This window comes from Brachyhypopomus gauderio, unplaced genomic scaffold (genome assembly GCF_052324685.1).
Source record: "Brachyhypopomus gauderio isolate BG-103 unplaced genomic scaffold, BGAUD_0.2 sc65, whole genome shotgun sequence".
Classification (NCBI taxonomy): Eukaryota; Metazoa; Chordata; class Actinopteri; order Gymnotiformes; family Hypopomidae; genus Brachyhypopomus; species Brachyhypopomus gauderio.
In genome coordinates, this window is record NW_027506886.1 from 863,625 (window position 1) to 883,070 (window position 19,446).

General features: G+C 45.1%; 2 protein-coding genes across 4 annotated transcripts; one reads left to right on the plus strand and one right to left on the minus strand.

Annotated features, from left to right (window-relative positions):
• Positions 1–11: 11 nt before the first annotated feature.
• Positions 12–11,956, plus strand: adamts13 (ADAM metallopeptidase with thrombospondin type 1 motif, 13). Of its 2 annotated transcripts, XM_076989058.1 has the most exons (31): positions 12–512; positions 723–789; positions 882–1,150; positions 1,519–1,690; positions 1,864–1,997; positions 2,136–2,219; positions 2,318–2,442; positions 2,542–2,688; positions 2,796–2,930; positions 3,189–3,339; positions 3,459–3,563; positions 3,694–3,845; positions 4,166–4,229; positions 4,654–4,780; positions 4,890–5,038; positions 5,462–5,582; positions 5,689–5,769; positions 5,875–6,056; positions 6,158–6,308; positions 6,466–6,595; positions 6,892–7,071; positions 7,288–7,483; positions 7,578–7,683; positions 7,831–7,960; positions 8,171–8,359; positions 8,754–8,958; positions 9,168–9,540; positions 9,791–9,937; positions 10,027–10,206; positions 10,296–10,480; positions 10,684–11,956. In XM_076989058.1, exons 1-31 carry the CDS (start codon positions 432–434, stop codon positions 10,855–10,857), a joined length of 4,692 nt encoding a protein of 1,563 aa, XP_076845173.1. In that variant the 5' UTR covers positions 12–431; the 3' UTR covers positions 10,858–11,956. The 2 variants fall into 2 exon arrangements, with proteins under 2 accessions (XP_076845173.1, XP_076845174.1); XM_076989059.1 differs by lacking the exon at positions 6,158–6,308 and having other exon boundaries at positions 5,875–6,123.
• LOC143490362 (carnitine O-acetyltransferase) lies at positions 10,885–19,431 on the minus strand. Of its 2 annotated transcripts, XM_076989064.1 has the most exons (15): positions 19,321–19,431; positions 18,839–18,925; positions 16,193–16,471; positions 15,987–16,105; positions 15,290–15,343; positions 15,036–15,201; positions 14,634–14,808; positions 14,293–14,471; positions 14,062–14,162; positions 13,542–13,661; positions 13,255–13,377; positions 12,666–12,801; positions 12,369–12,431; positions 12,087–12,224; positions 10,885–11,809 (listed from the first exon to the last, which is right to left on the minus strand). In XM_076989064.1, exons 1-15 carry the CDS (start codon positions 19,327–19,329, stop codon positions 11,600–11,602), a joined length of 1,959 nt encoding a protein of 652 aa, XP_076845179.1. In that variant the 5' UTR covers positions 19,330–19,431; the 3' UTR covers positions 10,885–11,599. The 2 variants fall into 2 exon arrangements, with proteins under 2 accessions (XP_076845179.1, XP_076845178.1); XM_076989063.1 differs by lacking the exon at positions 19,321–19,431 and having other exon boundaries at positions 18,839–18,996.
• Positions 19,432–19,446: the final 15 nt, after the last annotated feature.

A 19,446-nucleotide genomic window follows, 5' to 3' on the forward strand; every position in this document is an offset into this window, starting at 1 on the left:
CTGAAAGTGTAATGAAAACAGTAATACAAATATGTAAAGGATGATATGTTCTGTGTTTGCAAAATTCTTACTGTGATATACCGTAAGGTACATCATTCCAGTGTTCAGTCTACACCAGTGGCTCATCTGTTGGACATGGCTTATCAGCTAAGAACCAATCACATTTTGCAGTATTGTTTTTCTCCCCTCTTACTCAAACCATTATGTCAACAAAAGTGCTGGTCATTTGTCAATCTACATTTGCCAGAGGATTTGTACAGTCCCTGACTAGTTCTAATTTGATACTTATGTCTAGGTTTTAACAAGAAAAGATGATTGTTTAAATCAATGCAACCGAAAAACGTGGCACCACTACAGCACTGAGCTAGTTTGAACTCTATCAGACGCACAGATATTTTAAAAATATCCTTTCTTGGAAACTTTGATGAAACATGACAGCTCTTTTGTCACTCTTTCTGGTTTCCCTTCTGGCGGACAAGGCTTTGTTGACCTCTCGGTTTTCCCTGGAAAAGGTAAGTGGGTGATTTAGGCTTGTTGGGAAGGGATTTTTTTCACAAGTCATAACAGATCTAAAAAAACACTGACCTTTACCCATTTTTTTTTTTTGTAATTTAAACACTTTCAGATACCTGGAAAATTCCTGCAAAATACCTCTAACGCAAAGCTTTGGGAGTTTCATTTAGGTTTAAATACTGTCTTGATGTTTTCTATTTTATCTTTAGGATTCTTTGCTGTCGCTGACACTTCAAGATAAATTTTATTATTCTGACACAGATTTAGTGACAATGGGTAAGGCTGACGTAGTGAAATATATGCATAAATTCGTGGTTATAAACTGAAAGTGCATTTCATGCTAGCGTCTGCAACTCTTTCCTCCTTAGTGCCTGAGTTTGAACTAGTGTGGGTAAATTGCTTCAGGGATGAAACTCACAGCAGTCCATGGCAGTGCTTATTTCAAGCCCAAGGGAAGCTCTTCAAGCTGGGCCAACACGGAACGGAGCAGTCCTTCTTCTGTCCGCCCGTCCTGGAGACCGCCATTAACTCCACATTCAGCGAAATTAAGAGGAATGATATGATGTGCTGTGAGCAACTTCATTTGCCAGAGCCAGACAGCAGCAGAAGTCTTATTTCCATGTACCACGGAAAACTTGTAAGATGTTTTTTCATTTTATGGATTACTTTTTTTTTCTTTTGTGTAATTATTATTTTGAAGGAACTGACACAATAGCATAATCCAAATTTTGTGACCAGTTTAATATTGTGGGTTGACTGGTTGGTTGATTGGTTTGTTGGTGGATTGGTCAAACAGTTGATTACAGTCAATCTCTTAGAGGTGTCAGTTCCAGGTTCAGAAAGTAAAAGTCCTCACCAGGATTTTGCACAAGCTTGCTAGATTTTCAAATTAGTGCAATCCAGGTAAAATTAGTGGAATCAACACAATCCAGGAAGCCTGAGCAAAATCCTGGTGAGGACTTTTACTTTCTGAACCTGGAATTGACACCTCTGATTTCTCCTCAGCAAGGTCTGATACTCATCGATTCAGAAAAGGGACAGAGAAAGTTACATATTCGTCCACTGCTCCAAATCCATTCAGACCAGTTGAGAAGCAGTGTAGACAGACTCCCAGGTGTACCACACCTCGTGTGGCTCCGCCCCTCGCCTGTGAAGCCACGCTCTATACAGTCACACAGTGAGTGACCACCGTACTGCAAAAAAAAAAAAAAATTAAGATCATTTAAATGTGCTTTCTTGCTCCAGATCTGTGTACTGACAATTCATAAAATATAATTCTAATGATGTACATGTACTGTACCTGAGATGTTTCCTGCTTTTAGGTATTCTGTGTACTGTATTCTCTCATAGGTCATCATATGTTACGGAGATCATTTACTGGGCCTCAGCTCACTCATTTAGAGCTGTTGGTAGTGGTAGGCCCTGATGTCTACGAGGTTCACAAACAGGACACTGAGAGATACATCCTCACCAACCTGAACATAGTACGTGTGTTCTAACACAATCTTACGCTGCCATGGTGCCCACGGATGCATGTTTTACAGCACTTTCACAACAGGCCGCTCCGAGTGTGCGTGTTAACGGAAGGGTTTCAACTTCTTACGTCTCTTTGCCCTCGGCAGGCCTCAGAGCTGTTACGAGACGTGACCCTGGGAGCAAACATGAGAGTTCACCTTGTGCGCATGATGATTCTCACCGAGCCGGAGGTAAGAGGTCAGGCCGAGTTGCACACGACACCGAATCACTACGTTGTAGTGCCCTGCTGTGCCGCGTCACACCCACAGCGAGGTTCTTTCATTCACAGCCAGACATTCACATCTCTGACAACATCACCTCCTCTCTAAGGAGTGTTTGTGAGTGGGGTCGTAAGGTCAACCCCCCCACTGATGTCAACCCTCTGCATGCAGATTTACTTCTGTACATCACAAGGTGTGAACTCCATACTATTCTAATGTATCATTATGTTTAGAAATGAGATGTTGTGACTGTTCATTTATACTCAGTCCTTTCCATCTCACAATCGAACAGGTTTGATCTGGTACTGCCAAATGGAAATAAACTGGTGAGGGGCATGACCCAGTTAGGCGGAGTCTGTTCTAGCCAATGGAACTGTGTAGTTACAGAGGATACAGGTTTTGACCTCGGAATTACCATTGCACATGAAATTGGACACAGGTAAGAATAGATGCGATGTGTTTGAGGCCAAATGAAACATTACGTTAGCGGAATATCTTAAAAAAATTATTTTATCATACATCAGAACCATGTGACTTTTATTCTAGTTTGGGCGTAAACCACGATGGTGCTGGTAACACCTGCAGCAGCGGTGGGTTTATAATGGCATCCGATGGCGGTTACAACAGTGTGGATCTCACCTGGTCCCAGTGCAGCAAGGCCCAGCTGCTTAACTTCTTCAGGTAGTCTACCCCTCACTGCCCTGAGTACACCCTGCACAATATGGGCGCCATAGTCCTTAAGGCCTTCGAGCTGACTGGATAGAGCAAAACGGTGAGCTGACCTTGAAGACTGGGATGAGAAACACTGCTTCAGATCATATACACATAAGAATAAACATAAAGGTTTAGATTGTACATCAAAACCTTGTGTGTTATTTGGCTGTGATTTGAGTGTGTCCAGTCTTCAAAACCAGTACAGACCTACGACCTGCCCTGTAGTGCAGGTAAGGCCGAATGTGTGAAGAATGTTCCAGAACCGGGAGGCTCCCTGCAGGGATGGAAGCCAGGCCTGTATTATGGAGTGGACGATCAGTGTCGTATAGCGTTCGGGAACGCCGCCACCGCCTGCTCTTTCGCCAGCAACGACATGGTACGGGCCTCACTACAGATGACCCGAGGATATTGAGCCGGAGCTCGATATTGATTGCTGTCTTTCAGGTCCTTACATTTTTTTTGCTGGTTTATAGACTTTATGAATGATGTCTCTAGGCAACCTGTCGTGTTCTGTCTTGCCATGTCATCCCTGGCGACAGAAGCTCGTGCACCCGCCTGCTTGTGCCGCTATTGGACGGTACAGAGTGTGGGCCGAACCAGGTATTGGCCGACTGGCTGGATTTTTCTTCAGGGTTTTTTGATTTTGATTGCACGTGCGGTGCGTTTCTTTGTACAGGCGGATCCTTAAGTGGGCATTTCTGGTGAACGTAATCCCTGTCTTGTCACCCAGTGGTGTCTGAAGGGCCGGTGTGTGTCTCCATCCAAGCTGAGCTCCTCCATGGCGGTCCATGGTTCCTGGTCCTCCTGGTCTGGATTCTCCCCCTGCTCACGCACCTGTGGAGGTGGAGTCACTTCCCGTAAGAGAGAGTGCAACAATCCCAGGTGTGTGTGTGTGTGTGTGTGTGTGTGTGTGTGTGTTCTTTGCGTGTATATTGTGGGTTTCTATAAGTGTAAATGTTCACCTCTTCAAAAGAAAAAAACAAAATGGTCTGTTTGTAATTGTATAACACAAATAATAATAAAAATAATATTTTTTATATACAATATTTTTATATACAATTGCATGTTGTATAATAACTATATACAGCTTTACTGTCCCTAAGGTAAAATTAGATTATTTATTCCATCAATAGCAAGTGTTTCAGTAATCACACAGCCTCTGTTACCTGTCATTCTTTAACCGTATGTGTGTTTGTTTGCAGGCCGGCATTTGGAGGGAGAGAGTGTGTTGGAGAAGACACAGAGGCTGAACTTTGTCTTCGACAGGTACAATTCCAGTGGTCATGTTTACACTAGGCCTCTATAGTTCCCTGGACCACCACAGCAGGCAGATGTGTTGTGTTGCATGGCTGATTTGGGGTTTCCATTCATAGCAACAGAATTGCTGTTAGAATAGTAACTACAGTGTTGCTGCAAAATTTACACCTGTGGGGGTTTATTTGTTTATTAATTTATTTATATTCATTCATTTGATTTAATGGACTAGTTAAGAAATCAAGTGCTGATAATGACAATGCAGATAATGACTTTGCTTGCTTCTTTTTTAGTGTTATGCAAGGACTCCCTCATTTAGAAACTTAGAGACTCTGTAATCAGCATGTGGGCCAAGACCTTTGCTTTAAGCTGGTTCAGCTACTGTATGCTTGGCAGCTGTTTCTGATGACCCTGTGAACCTTTGACCTTTTCTTAGCCATGCGAGACCAGCCAGCTCAGGTTTATGGCCCAGCAGTGTTCAGACACGGACCAGCAACCCCTCTCGGTCCCTCCCTATTCAGCCTCCGTCTACACCTGGATACCTGCGATTGGTTTCGTCTCAGGTTGGCTACATACTGAAATAGAACATCACCCTAACAAAATAACATTCACTTCAATTGCGATAGTGAACACTTGTCCACCCCCGTTTGTCACTTGGTACGTCCCGCTCAGGTGATGCTCAGTGTAAGCTGACTTGTCGCTCCAGTCAGGAGGACTTCATGGTGAGCCGTGGGGTTCAGTTCATCGATGGGACACGGTGTGAACCTGACGACCCCGTACCTGCCGGCATAGTGACCGCATGCCTCAGTGGGAAGTGTCAGGTAATGTCATACCAATGGCAGACACTGCATGAGCCCATCTGCATAATTATGTGATATACCACATCAACGTCCCTGAGGAGAATTCATTAAAAAAAGTTTAAAATTGCTGATATGACCAATGTAGATAAAAAAAAAAAAAAAAAATATATATATATATATATATATATATAAATATATAAAATATATATGATTTTTTGCTATCCATCCACTCACTTTACTCAAAGCTGCATACTGGTCAGTGCTATATGCTGCCACAAGTACCCTATATGTTACCATAAGTATTGAACATGCATTTCATTTTTATTATCGCACTTTTGTTTGCACCTGTGATCGACTGCGTTGCACAATGGTCCTGGAAGCATCCTAGAAGAATTCACCTGCCAAATGCATGTTGCTTTGATACTTCTTGTGGGGTTTTCTTAGCTGTTCGGTTGTGATGGAGTGTTGAACTCTGGGAAGGTGGAGGATGTGTGCGGAGTCTGTGGAGGAAAAGGCACCACCTGCCAGCACATCTCCGGCACCTACACAGGTGGAGACACCAAAGGTACTGTGGGTTCGTCCTACACTGGCACAGCTATCGTCTTTGTGAGTACACTACTCTTTTTAAAATTTATATTTTCTTACTTTTTTCTGCCGCTCTTTCTTTTAAGGGTACGTGACTTTGCTCGTACTGCCGGTGAACGCCTCTCGGGTTCACGTGATTAACTTGAACCCAGTTTTCACACACCTGGGTAAGTCTGTTAGCCGTCACGCCACCCGGTGTCCTGTAGCCTTTGTAGGGAAGTGAGGCAGTCCACAGACTCTACCAAAGGGGCCCCGTGTTTGTCTCTGTGCAGCGGTGCTGGTGAATGATGAATATGTGGTGGCTGGAAGTGGAGACGTGGCCCTAAACACCACCCACCCCTCACCTCTGGAGGAGAGACGCCTCATTTACCGCCTCTACCTCACACCCGAGCTGTTGCCTCACAGCGAGGAGCTCACCCTGCCCGGGCCAATCACAGAGAAGATCCTCGTTCAGGCGAGCGGCCCAACCGCCCGTGGCTGTGCGCTAAACGCATTTGTTTTAGCGATTCACTGTATAAACGGTAGTGTAAAGATTTTGGTGACTTGTTTTCTTAGGTATATATAAAATATGGGAAGGAATATGGAGAAATGACGAGTCCAAACATCACCTATGAGTACTATGTGCCTGACAGCATTTCAGTCGAGGACGTCCCTAAGGCCCAGTGGGCCACCGTAATTTCTCCGTGTTCTGTTACCTGTGGCTCAGGTACAAAAAAAAAAAACCCCAAACAAAACACGAGGGAAAGAGAGTTTGAGACACGACAGAGTGCCGTAACGATGACGTAACAGTGAGACCTGAACCTCTCGTAATGCTTCTTGTCTGGGGGGTGTGGATGTGGCTTCTCTGTGGAATCTGACTGAAGGGGTCCTGTGGGTAAAGCAGGAGTGTGTTGATGTGAGGACCAAGGAACACGTAGAGGAGCATCTCTGTGGTCCAGTGCTCCCAGGACCAGATGTACTACAGCCCTGCTCCCTGTCTGACTGTCCTGCCAGGTTCCCGCACCTCGCACAGTCCATATGCATAAGATATTTTTGAGCCGTGTAAAGTGTTAGAAGCTAATTATTATGTTAAAATGGTTAAAAACTAACTAGTGTAGCATTGCTGAATGGAATTGGTGAAAATCCAGACGTAAAGGTTCTGGATTTAAGTCTCTGACAAAATGAAATTAAATGATATTTCAGTGTATTTTATTTACCCAAATACACACAATTTTCTTTTACATTCACTCAAGAAAAAATATTGCTTGCATTCCAAAATCCAAGTACGTGTAGACTTCTTTACTTTGCAGCTGGATGGTCGATGAGTTTGGTCCCTGCAGCGCCCCCTGTGGTGGGGGGGAGCGGGTGCGCTCTGTGGTCTGCAGACAGAAGCAGGGGAAAGAAACGTTGGTGGTGCCGGATTCTGAATGCCCTGAGATAACTAAACCGCCAGCGACAGAGGCCTGCAACCCCCAACTTTGTCCTGCCAGGTATGGGGAGTTTTTTTATTTCTTTTTTGCAACACTAATGTGCATTCTTTATTGTGCATTTGACATTTCTTTTCAAGCAATGTTAAGTCGGTGTTAGTTTAAACCTAACAGTTATGTAATGGTTACTGTGGTGAGATGATGTGCATGTGGTGGTGGATATGAATGCGTGTGTTTATGGTGTGTGTGTGTGTGTGTGTGTGTGTGTGTGTGGTGCAGGTGGAAAGTCTCGGAGCCCGGGGCGTGTTCGGCACTGTGCGGTCCAGGCGAGGCCCGCAGGGCAGTGTCGTGCGTCCGCTTCCACCGTGGAGCAGACGGCGTGGTAAACGCCACGCTCTGCCCCCTCCCTGGCCCTGCGGAGTATGTACCCTGCGTGGTGGACGTCTGCCCTATAGGCTGGGAGACACATGCAGAGGTAAAAAGAGTTAAAATAAAAAAATTATATAAAATAGATTTTTTAAATAATCTAAAAAACATGGAGAGGGCTGTAGTAGACTGTTGTGTTTTAGGCTCAACAGAACCACAGCCTACGTCCTTTAATGCCCCGATCCAGATCAGCTGCCGTGTACGTGTGGAGCCCTGTGATTGGCCACTGCACTAAGACTTGTGGGAATGGTACACAATACACATATACTGAATCCTGTTAATGAATAAATCGCCAAAGACAGACCAATATATACCCATTTAAATGTCTTCAGAACGCACACTGTGAAAACACGTTCTATGGCACCATTCATTCCTTGTGTTGGTGTGTGTTGACAGGCACGCAGCAGATATGGTTCTCATGTGTGGATCACAAGTCACGTCTGGATGTCCCAGAGTTCCTGTGTGACCGCTTCAGCAAGCCTGAGCCGTATATGCAGAGCTGTGTCCTGTCACCATGCCCTGTTATGTGCGTGTGTCCATACAACACTGGTGTTGCTTATAATTATTAGCCATGTTTAAATTGTGCACTTTTGTAGATGACTGTAAGCCAACTTATCATTGAGCAGTCAATATCATTTGGTCACCAAATTCAATAAGCAAACAACACAACAGAAGGGTAATTGTATGACATTGCTGTTCAATACTATCTCTCGTCATGTTTATCCATGTCCACCAGGTGGCGATATATGCAGGGAGTGTGCAGTGTGTCTTGTGGTGGTGGTGTAGCGAGGAGGGTGCTGTATTGCTCTCGGCAGGCTGCGGAGGGAGAGGGGACCCAGGAGGTGGTGCTGGCGGACTCTCACTGTCGAGCGGCTCCGAAGCCTCTAGAGGTGGTGACGTGTAACACCGAAGCATGTCCTGCTAGGTGAACCGACACACAACTCACGTACAACTTAGAGCACACAATGTGTTTTATACTGGCTTACAGGAAGTGTCTTCTCAAAATGTGAGGTAATTTTTGTACAGTATCTTTAGAAAACAAACATTTCACAAAACAGTTTTTATATAATTTTTTAACTTTATAAAAGGTCATAAAAGAAAGTTATTTCGGTTTTGAGCACATAAAACTGAGGAGCGTAATGTTTTCCTGCTCCGACATGTGCATAACTCATTATGCAGTCTTCATCAGCTGAGTCAGGTGTGCTGGATTTGAGAAAACACACTCGCCGGTTCTATTTCAGTAGTGGAACTGTACGCTGAGAACATCTTGTTTTGTGAACACAGCACATTCGTATTCTGAGTTATGTTTTTGGGTACAGATGGCAGGTTGGTGAGCAGGCTCCGTGTTCGGTGTCTTGCGGTCTGGGCGTGGCCACGAGGGAGGTGTGGTGTGTGCGCTTCGATGGCGGGGAGGAGAGAGGGGTTGGGGAGGAGCAGTGCGAGGCAGCCAGGAAACCTCCCCTCACGGTGCCCTGCTTCCCACAGATCTGCTCCTTCCACTGGGCCACTGAGGAGTGGAGTGAGGTACACCACCACCACCACACGGAGAAGACAAACTCGCCATGTAACGTCCCTAGTACAAACCTTAGACTTGGGTTTGATGATATCCATAGCATATCTCAACATTCCCCTCTTCTTATACAAACTGAAGTGACAGGGCTAGCACTTATTCCAAGATCTCATCCAGAATCCCCCCCCCCCCCCCCCCCCCCCCCCGGTTTTCTGTCTTGTAGTGTTCGATCTCATGTGGTTATGGGATCCAGTCTCGGGCTGTCTCGTGTCTTGGCCCAACCAGCCCTCTACGTGTCAGCCCTCTCCTATGTGCTCACCTCCCCAAACCAATCACCATCCAGGCCTGCCACAGCTCAGAGTGTTTCACACCCTCCAGCCCCACACGGGGGTCCGGCGACCCTCCTACCCAGGCACCGTCACCCCGGAGCAAACAGAAGAAAGCCAGGCTCCCAGATGAAGAGATGAAGGCCCCATCGGCACCTGCTAGAGGAACTGAGATGAGTGGAAGGATTGGCGATGGTTTACCTACAGCGCCACCTACAGCCCCAGTGGTGGAAGGCATCACTGTGCCTCCAACACTGCCCCCCTTGAGCAGTGGGTTACAGCATAAAGGCAGTATATTACATAATTGCATTAGAAAATGTAGAAAGTCTTGTTTAACAATGTAGTGGACATCCATGTTTATGTATATGGACATAAAGCATACTGTTTCTAGTTATGGATATCCATGGTTTTAAGAAAGAATGGACTGAGGAATTAATTGGTAGGTGGGTGTGGAATATGGCGGAAGAGGTCAGATCTCCTTGAGATGTTAGCCATCGACCGCTGCATCGTTTTGCTTCAGGTCCGTGTGGACAGCTCTTTCTTAAGGATACAGGCACCATTGACCTACGCAATGTCACAGAGAGAAGATGTTTCATCGCAATTGGACGTCCTCTCGATGAAGTCATCCAAATCAAAATCGAGTCTAGCTCTCTTAACTGCAGGCAAAGTGAGTAAACTTGCACAAAGATGCAAGAGTTTAAAAAGATGCAAGGTTGAGAATGAGGATGTTGTGTGTTTGTGTGTGTGTGTTTTCAGAGGAGAGTCTTGCCCTTTACGAGAGGCTATCGTTGAGGAGATTCTGTGAAAAGGTGGCAGGAAAGTCAGTGACTTCACGTTCTAACGTACTATTGGTGCGGCAGAGCCGCCTCGCACCCGGCAACGGAGTGGTGCTGTCCTATCAGAGCGCAAGAAACCCAAAAGAAAGCCACCGTGAAGGTCGGTCTAAGAATTCGTCTTTCAAAAAATTTGAGTTGAGTTGATCCCAGATTGAGACTGTGCTAAGCTGTACCGCCCCCATCCGCCAGATTGTGACGTTCAGCTGTTCTCTCCCTCCGGTCTGATCGAGAACTCGGTCAGGAGTTCGCCGTCCGCGTCCTCCTCAGACACTCGGTCTTGTCGAGTGTTCATCGATGCGCCGCCCGCCTTGAGGATACAGATCAGAGCCCTGTCGGTTCTCAACACGACCTCCCCACACTCCACATATGTGCTGGTGAGTGCCTCCCATTACCCCACTCCAATCTAAACATGCATGTTTGTCCATTCCCATGTGCATTTGAGATCTCAACTATCCAGACTGAAGTGCGGCAGGAAGCAGGAAGCCACTAGCCAGACATAAGGAGGACACCGTTGATGTTTATGAAGAGTTTCTGTTGAAAAACCAACAGTTGTTGTTTTTTTTTTTCCCCCTCCCAGATCCGGGATGTAGATGCTGTAAAAACCACAGTCTTCAAAGGGACACAGCTCTTCCACTGGATATCCACTGGGAGCAGGGCCGAAATGGAGTTCCATGGCGAATACCAGCACATGAAAGGATCATTTAGGGCAGAGTATTTCCATATTAAACCTGAGGAACCCAAATTAATTTAGCCTCATACGTTTAAAGCACTAGACTGCTTCACTGAAAAATGGCAGTATATTTAACGACAAGAAAGTGCACAAGAGTGTGCCACAATAAGCATAAATACATTAATAAAATATTATTTGCATTATCCCATAAAGCTCATAATCCTAATGGATCCTTTCGTGCTCGTTCATTATTAGCAAGTATGAGGAACAGACAGTTGTTCCTTCAAAATACAGCAAGCCAGTTCCAAACAGCAGGAATCGTCATCTGATTCAGTTTTTTTTTTTGTATCTACATGAAATCTGAATGGTTTTTCCCCCTTCACCTCTTGTATAAACAAGTTTGTAGATCCCACAGCTGACATGTACTGTATCCACACGTACGGTATATTTATCTCACTGAATACATTAACTATAAATATTCTTCAGTCCTTTTAATTACACTAATGTGCTTGTGATATGGAATCTCCTCATAGCAAACCTTCAGACAGAAACCAGAAAAAAACAACAACAACAAAAAAAACCCAACAAAATCCCATGAGTCATGAATGACTTTGCAATGTTCTTTAAGGGGATCAGAGTTCCACCGACTCTTTAGAGGTTCATACTGAGAAGGGTAGGTAAACTGCAAGGACGAGTGTTGTCTGTCCTTTTGTGTTCATGTCGGGTATGACAACACCATGCAGGTGAGGCAGTATCCTCAGGGCCTGGTGGGCTGCTCCTCAGGGCCTGGTGGGCTGCTCCTCAGGGCCTGGTGGGCTGCTCCTCAGGGCCTGAGTGTCTGTTCCACGAGAGACTTCATATCGAGCAGCGCCGCCTTGAGAAGCTTTGCTAGCCGGGTGGCATTGGTTTCTTCGCAGCTGTTGAAGGCGGTCACGGCTAAATGGATGTGGTTGGCCATTGGGTTGTAGCAGATCCCATAGCCGTCTGGCACCATGGGCCCGATACACATCACACAGTCCGTTTTTGAGCCCACCTGGAAGAGGCATGATGGCACCACTTTAACTTTAAAAATGTGTTCAATGATTTTGGGATTAGCCTGTAATCTAAATCTAAAGGAATGAATCTTAAGGAATCCTGCACTCAAAGAGCTGAACATTGAATAAAAGATTTTGAGAATCTATTAACATGATCCTGTTTTTATAATACACTCATCTTTCTTAGTTTTTATTCAATACTTGAAGTGTTATTACTTGATGTCTGTACCTATGTAGGTGCTGAACACCTGTGGTCAGAAATGAGAAAACACTTACTTGGCTACTGAAAAGGTTGAAGTGCGTGGCCACAGCGTAGGACGTATCCATGAAGATCTCGGGGAGAGAAGTAAGATCTTCTATAGCCTGCATCCTTAGACCCAGCAGATGCCGGTCTATAGCCTGGCCATGGATAGCCTGGGGGGATGAATCACAATTACAGAATGAGAGGGGCTGTAATTTCCCTCTGCCTTATTATTATTTATTTGCAATTGTATTCATATATTCATGTATGTTGTATTCATGAGGTTACTGTATGCTAGATTAGAATTAGACTCCTACCATGTGTGTATAAGCACGATGTGCCTGAATGGCCTGCTCTAACAGAGCCAGCTTCTCTGTATCCTGCCAAGTTATACACAAATGACACATTGTTAAGTAATAACTATGTACAGATCCTGAAACAACAGTACAATATAATACAAATGACTTCAGTTTACCATAAGGTGATGAGAGATGATGTGAACTATGCTCGTATTTGCTTTTAATATCATGAACACAATAATGGCCGTGACTACGGAGATTTCACATACTACGGTTATTACTCTCATGCCTAAGATGCTCCGAACTCTGCCTGACCTGTTTGGACTGGTCATCCATAGCCTGAACGAATCTAAGCGACTCCGTAGAAGTTGAGCGGATGGCCTCGGTCCTGCCCAGTTTAAACATGCGCAGGGAGGCGCTCTCATAGGTCGGACAGCACGTCTGGTACATCCTGCATGGAAGCAAAACACAACGTCATGGAACCAACACAAGCTAGTTTGCCACTTTCAGGGATTTCTGCATGTTGCTGGTAGTAAAGTGTCTTGACTTTAGTAGTAAAGCAAAACTTGACTCAAAAGAGTAGCATTGTTAATGATGAACAGAAGCTAGTGGTGGACCATTAGGTAAATGATGTCATGCTAATTGGTTCCTACTAACTCTCATTAGTTGTTAGCCAGGCTAATGTGTCTGTGGTAAAGTCTGACCGAGTTACAAGCAATTTTGTATATCACCAAGGGTGTTGAACTGGAAATACATAAAACCTGAAACCTGTTTTTTCACACATGCAAGAATAGGCTTGTCTGACACGACATTGGCAGTTTTCATAAGCAATTTAGGCAACATATAGCTAAAGATGTGTGATAACAGCTACCATTAGTCCACATCACCCTGAGTTCTGACACACCTGTAGTAGGCCAACTGCAGAGCCATTTGGATGAAGGCGTCTGGACTTGTCTTAATGGACTTGAGATATTTCTTCCCAAAGTGAGAGAAGTTGAACACTCGAACGTCGAGGTCAGGCACCATTCTGCCAAACAGGAGGACTCCGATTACAACACATGAATCGTCCAATGGGATGACGGCACCAGGAGGGAGCACAAGCTTCAGCTCGGCCTTACACGGACACGCTAGCGTCAATGCTTTGCAAACATCAACCCAAATACGACTAGACATCATGGCTGTAGCGCTCACATGTTCATATTTTGTTTGGCTTTCTCGATGTCCTTCTTGATTTCCGGTGTTATGTTGAAGCGCAGTTTCTGCGGCAGGGGGAGCGGGACCATGGGAGCTCGCCGAAACTCCGTTTTATTCCTGTTACAAACATATCGAGCACATTCCACACAGAACGCAAAATTCTGCATGCAGCTTTCACATGTGACATGTGGCTTCCTCTTCCTTAGCCCACCTTACCCATTCCTCCAGTAATTAATAGTTTGAAACACTACCATAACCCTCTCAGGACCAACTCTGGGTAAAGGCGTGGATGTACATAGAACACACACACATTGCTTTTTTTTTTTTTTTGAGCAAGATGTTTTTAACTCTCTGTCCTGCAAGAAATAATGGCATTCTGCATACTGCAGTGACTGCTGACAAAGCTGTGACAATGGCAGGATGTCTGGGCTTTGCTCAATGGCGTGTGCAGATGGGCATGTTTGGGAAGCCTCTAACTTGCCAAGTAGAATAAACATGATGAATTACGCTCCCTTACATATACTTCACCACATGGTCCACTAGGAACACAATGGGAGGTCCCTCAGAGGGGGCGTGCTCGTAGGTCAGTCCACAAGAGCCATCCTCCCCCACTATGAACTGTGGAGAAGTGGAGAGAGACACAGCCAACAACAAAACAATGGGAGGCTGTTCTGGGATCAGCAGGATGCGTCATTTTGCAGACACTAAGTAACCCACTCGGACCATGTGCATGTTCCACACTACTGACCTGCAGTGTTTTATCAAACCAGCGGTTTCCACTGTTCCAGCGGCTCCCCCCACCATGTAGCATCTGGGCGGCCACCTTACTGTAGAAGATGTCATCCGATACTCGTGGCATTGGGGCATCCAGGCATACCAGGAAGATGCTCTTCTGGATCGTACGCACTGACTCCTTATTTGTTTTGTCTTTAAGACAGATACACACACACACACACACACACACACACACACACACACACACACCATTGTCATCAGTTAGTTCACCAACCAGCTTCACCCATCAAGCCACAGACCAGCAACACCACAGCCACAACCCTGCAGGAGCTCCATCAGAGGGGCCGTGGTTACCCCTGATGAGGTTGTTGTAGGCCTTGCCCCACGTGTTGCGGTGGTTGGAGGTGAGGATGCCAATGGGCTCCTTGTTAGTCTGAAGGGAAGAGTTCCAGATCTTCTCCAGCTGCACATAGATCTGATCTACGGTGAGTGGTATGCCATTGCTGCTGTAGACATCCAGAATAAAAAACTTGGAGAGAAAGAGAGGGGGACACAGAGAGAAGAGGGGGCAGGAGAGAGAGAGAGAGAGATGGAGGAAGAGGCTGCAAATGACAAACAATTGCACTATAGCTCTTGCTACAATTAAGGATTACAATTGCATTGAATGCAATTACATTTTGGTCATTTAGTACATTTTGAAAAGACCAAATCATGTTCTGCTTTGCACTGACCATCATTGACTGTCTTGCATCTTACCTGAAAGTTGTGAACCACAGTGATGTGTGTTGAAGGTGATGTCCCAGTTGCATAGTTGACCACGGTGTCTTTCTTGGGGCCCGGTATGCGGCACGATGACAGTACCTGGTAATACTGGTTCATACACAGCGGCTTTCCTCCCAGGTACTCAACGGGCAACGTCTTACTACAACGAGAGTTGGGCATTTCACTTAACAGTACAGAAATCCAAGACAACCAGCTGTTATTAACTCAAACGATCGATTAGGACCCACTTGTCAATCATTCTCTTGAAGTCCAAAACTCCAGCAATCAGTTTGGCAGCAAACCTGTACAGATGCAGCAAACCATGACTTCTCATCATTCTATTCAAAACCGTTGTCTAAAATCTTAAAATAATAGTTTGATAATGTCTTTGGATTGCAGTGTTCAAAAATTAGTAGCTTTGCAGTTGACCCCCCCCCCCCCCCCCCCACTGTTGAATACCAAAGCAATCTAACTCACCATCAAGGGAACTAGCAAATTAAAAACTTGCTTCCCTTAATTGCTGTAATGTATTAACTTCCTGTGTGTAAACGACATAGTCCCAGAGGCAAAGCACATGGGGACTGAATAGATTTGGGGTCAAGTCTAAAAGGGAAACATTGCTGAAGTTGAAGTTTGCGGTACGTCCATATGCTATTTGGGGGTGGTAGAGAACTTAAGCACGTTAAATCTATTATGGCCAAAGAAATGTGCTAAAAATAGCTGTGTGAACATGAGAAGCCTGTATAAAGGTCAGACTGCAATTTAAAACTCCAAATATCAGCTTATAAACAGTGATTGGTGTAGCAGAGCATACAAACCTGTTTGTTTTTTTCAAGAAGCAATAAATAAAAATATTTTGAATGCTTTAATGGTGTGTCAAATAGCACACACCTAAATTTATTTCTCCTTCCTACTGTACAAAATTTGCATCATCATTGAGTGTACCTCATCTGTCCCTGCTGGTCTTGAAAATGCATTTGAGGCAACACCACCGCCGGGCTGGTGTACACAGGGACGGGCATTCGAGAATCCAGGTAGACTGACTGCATCCACCAATCAGAGAGCTGCATCATAACATTTACCAATAGCGATTAGAAGAAGGACAAAAGGGGCGGTTCACACGGAGGGGCGCGCGCGCTTCTACTACACACCCAGTTCTCGGTTTTGCGGGCTCTCCGTTCCAGACCTTTCTGAAGCCTGTCGCCCACCCCGCCGGACCGGAGGAACTCCGCTATGAGCGTGCGCGTGTGGGCAAGCTCCTCGCTGGTAACGAGCGGCTCCAGCGTGGACAGGTAGCGCTCGCACGTCTGTTTGAGGGGCGGAACCGGGAGCTTGGGCAAGGCCTCCTGATGGGTCATGGAACGCTCAATGACGCTGACCACCGCCACTGGCCTCAGTAAGAGAGATGGCAATGCCATGCCCGCCCATGACTGTGAACATAAAAACACGTTTTGATTTCACATCATATGTGCATTTATGTAAACAATATCTCACCACACACACACACATACATACATACATACATACATATATATATATATATATATATATATATACACACACACATACAGAGGCGGTCTTTGCATAGAGGTGTGGCTAGGCAACTGCCTTGGACCCCTCCCACTGCAGCCCACTGTAGAGGCCCCCTGATTAGCTGACTTATTTCTCGCATATTAATGTTGATGGGCCCCCTAGCTAAATTCGCCTTGAGCCCCCAAATTGCTAAGTCCGCCACTGTATATATAGAGCGGAGACTGAGAGCCAGGCCTTTTTGTCCATCATCAATATGTGACCTCACAAATGGTCAAAAATCCCCATAAACACTCCTAAACCTTGTGGACAGCCTTCCCAGAAGAGTTGGTGCTGTTCTAGCTGCAAAGGGTGGGCCTACGTCATATTGAACCCTATGGATTTGGAATGGGATGTCACTTAAGCTCATATGTGAGTCAAGGAAGGTTGAGCGAATACTTTTGGCAATATAGTGTACATACACACACACACAGCCAGAGCCGGAGTGACTAATCGGGAGATTCGGGAGGATTCCCGATGGGCCGGCTCATGTCAAGCTCTAGTTTGGGCCGATTGGGAGGGACAAATAATTTTGCGCCGGATATGGGCATGAAACTCCCGGACTAAAAAAGTGGCCCACTCCGGCCCTGCACACAGCCACTGTAGTAGGTACACCTATTGAAATGTAATTAATACAAATATGTAATCAACCAATCCCATTATTGGGAAAACATGTACACATGGTCAAGATGACCTAATGGAATACAGAGCATTCAAAGTGAGCATCAGGATGGGGAAGAAAGGTGATTTAAATCATGGCACGGTTGTGGGTACTAGATGGACTACTGGAATTTTCATGCACAACCATCTCTAGGGTTTAAATGCTTTATTGATGCCAGAGGTCAGAGGAGAATGGCCAGACCCAATGTAGCTGATAGAAAGGCAATAGTAACTCAAATAACCTCATTACAACAGGAACTACAGCAGTAGAAACCACGCCAGGTGCCACTCCTGTCATTTAAGACCAGACAACTAAGGTCACAGTTTGCACGGCCTCACCAAAACTGGACAACAAAAGATTGGGAAAACGTTGCCTGGTCTGATCAGGCTCAGTTCCTGCTGTAACATTTGGATAGCAGGCTCCAAATTCAGCGTAAACAACATGAAAGCACGGATCCGTCCTGCATCGTATGTGAAGCCTGCTGGTGGTTGTGTAATAGTATGGGGGATATTTTCTTGGCACACTTTGCACCCTTCTACACCCAATGAGCATTGTTTAAACACCCAGACCTACCTGAGTATATCTGCTAACCATACACCTCCTTTTAAGACTACAGGGCACACATCTTTGATGGCTGATTTCCACAAAGCTCAAACTGTCACAAAGCTCAAACTGGAGGTTCGTGCCATGGATGTGTGGCCGACCAATACGCAGCACCATGACTATGTGGCGCTGTCATGTTAGTACTGACCAAAATCCCAGAGGAATGTTTCCAGGACCTTCTCGAATCTATGCCGTAAAAGCAAAGGCAAAAGTCAGACCTGGTACTATCAAATTGAGCCTAATAAAATGGTGTTTGTGTGTAATATATATATATATATTTTTATTTTTAATTATAGTAGTATGTAGAAATATTAAGACTTGTAGTGAAGTATACAAAGCCTTCTGAGTAACAGGACTTTTCGGACAGAGGTCTGTGTAAACAAAGTGCTTATCTATCTATCTGTTTATTTATCTGCCTGTCAATCCACACAAACACACTACAGTGTTTATTTCTGTTAGATGTCAACACAGGATTTCAAGGGCAAATTCACATATCCCTACCAATCTACTACGCCATGCCTATCTTACGCTTCTCTGCGTGTCAAAATTACCTCAGGACACTAATCTTGATAATAAACATTTTGTTACACCGCATCTTTTTAAGTCTTGAGCTTATTTTATGAAGAACACTCGCGACACTGTGTAGCCAGAGCAAAGTTCTCACATAGTAGACTGTAAACACATGGGAAATAACCTGATTTTGCTTTTTTGATATATTACTACTCAACAAGAAGAGTTTTTTAAATTAGGTGATGCGACACGTGGAATTACGAGCAGTGAATTCATCACGTAAGAGACCTACATTAAAAAGAAAAACATTTAATTAGACAGCGTACATCACGCGAGTTGGTCGTTGCCAAACAACCCAACAGAACCCTGGTTGTGCGCGCGCTGTGTCCCCCCGTCACAATACGAGTCATTTTGGTTATTGGACTTTTTTCTCGTGTTAATCACGATCACTCACCGGCGCTCTTGCCAGGACGCTGAGCATGATTCCCGCGATCACTCCCGGCTCGTTTATCGAATGGTTCTTAACAGCCCCCTTGACATTCTGCGCTCCAAGGACAAAAGTTTTTGTTAAAAGTCTCGAACACCTCCGCCCTCGCTCGGGCAACACCATCCACTACAACTGCACCGATGATCTAGAGGATTTATCGGTTATTATATTTATCTCATGACATATGCAATATGCTTCAACCTTGAAACACATACACATACAAAAACAAACAGGGAATAGTTTGCTTGTGCTTATATTAAGCGCCTAGGTTATAAAACATGCATAAATGAAATGAAATAATGTAACCGACTTCGCAGCCTCCTGTTCATAAGAGCAACCTGGTTATAATATAATATATATAACATAACACAATAAACACTTCTAGATGCAGTGCTAGTAAATATAAAACCCACAAACACCGGTGAATGCGGATAAATAGGTAGACGTACATGCTGCATGAAGGAGATGCATCCATATTGCCTTTAAACACGCAAGCACTGTGACGGAAAAGCACAACAGCCCCACCTGGTGGCACGTTGGCGTCTCGTGCCGAGCAAGCGTCGTCTCACACTGAC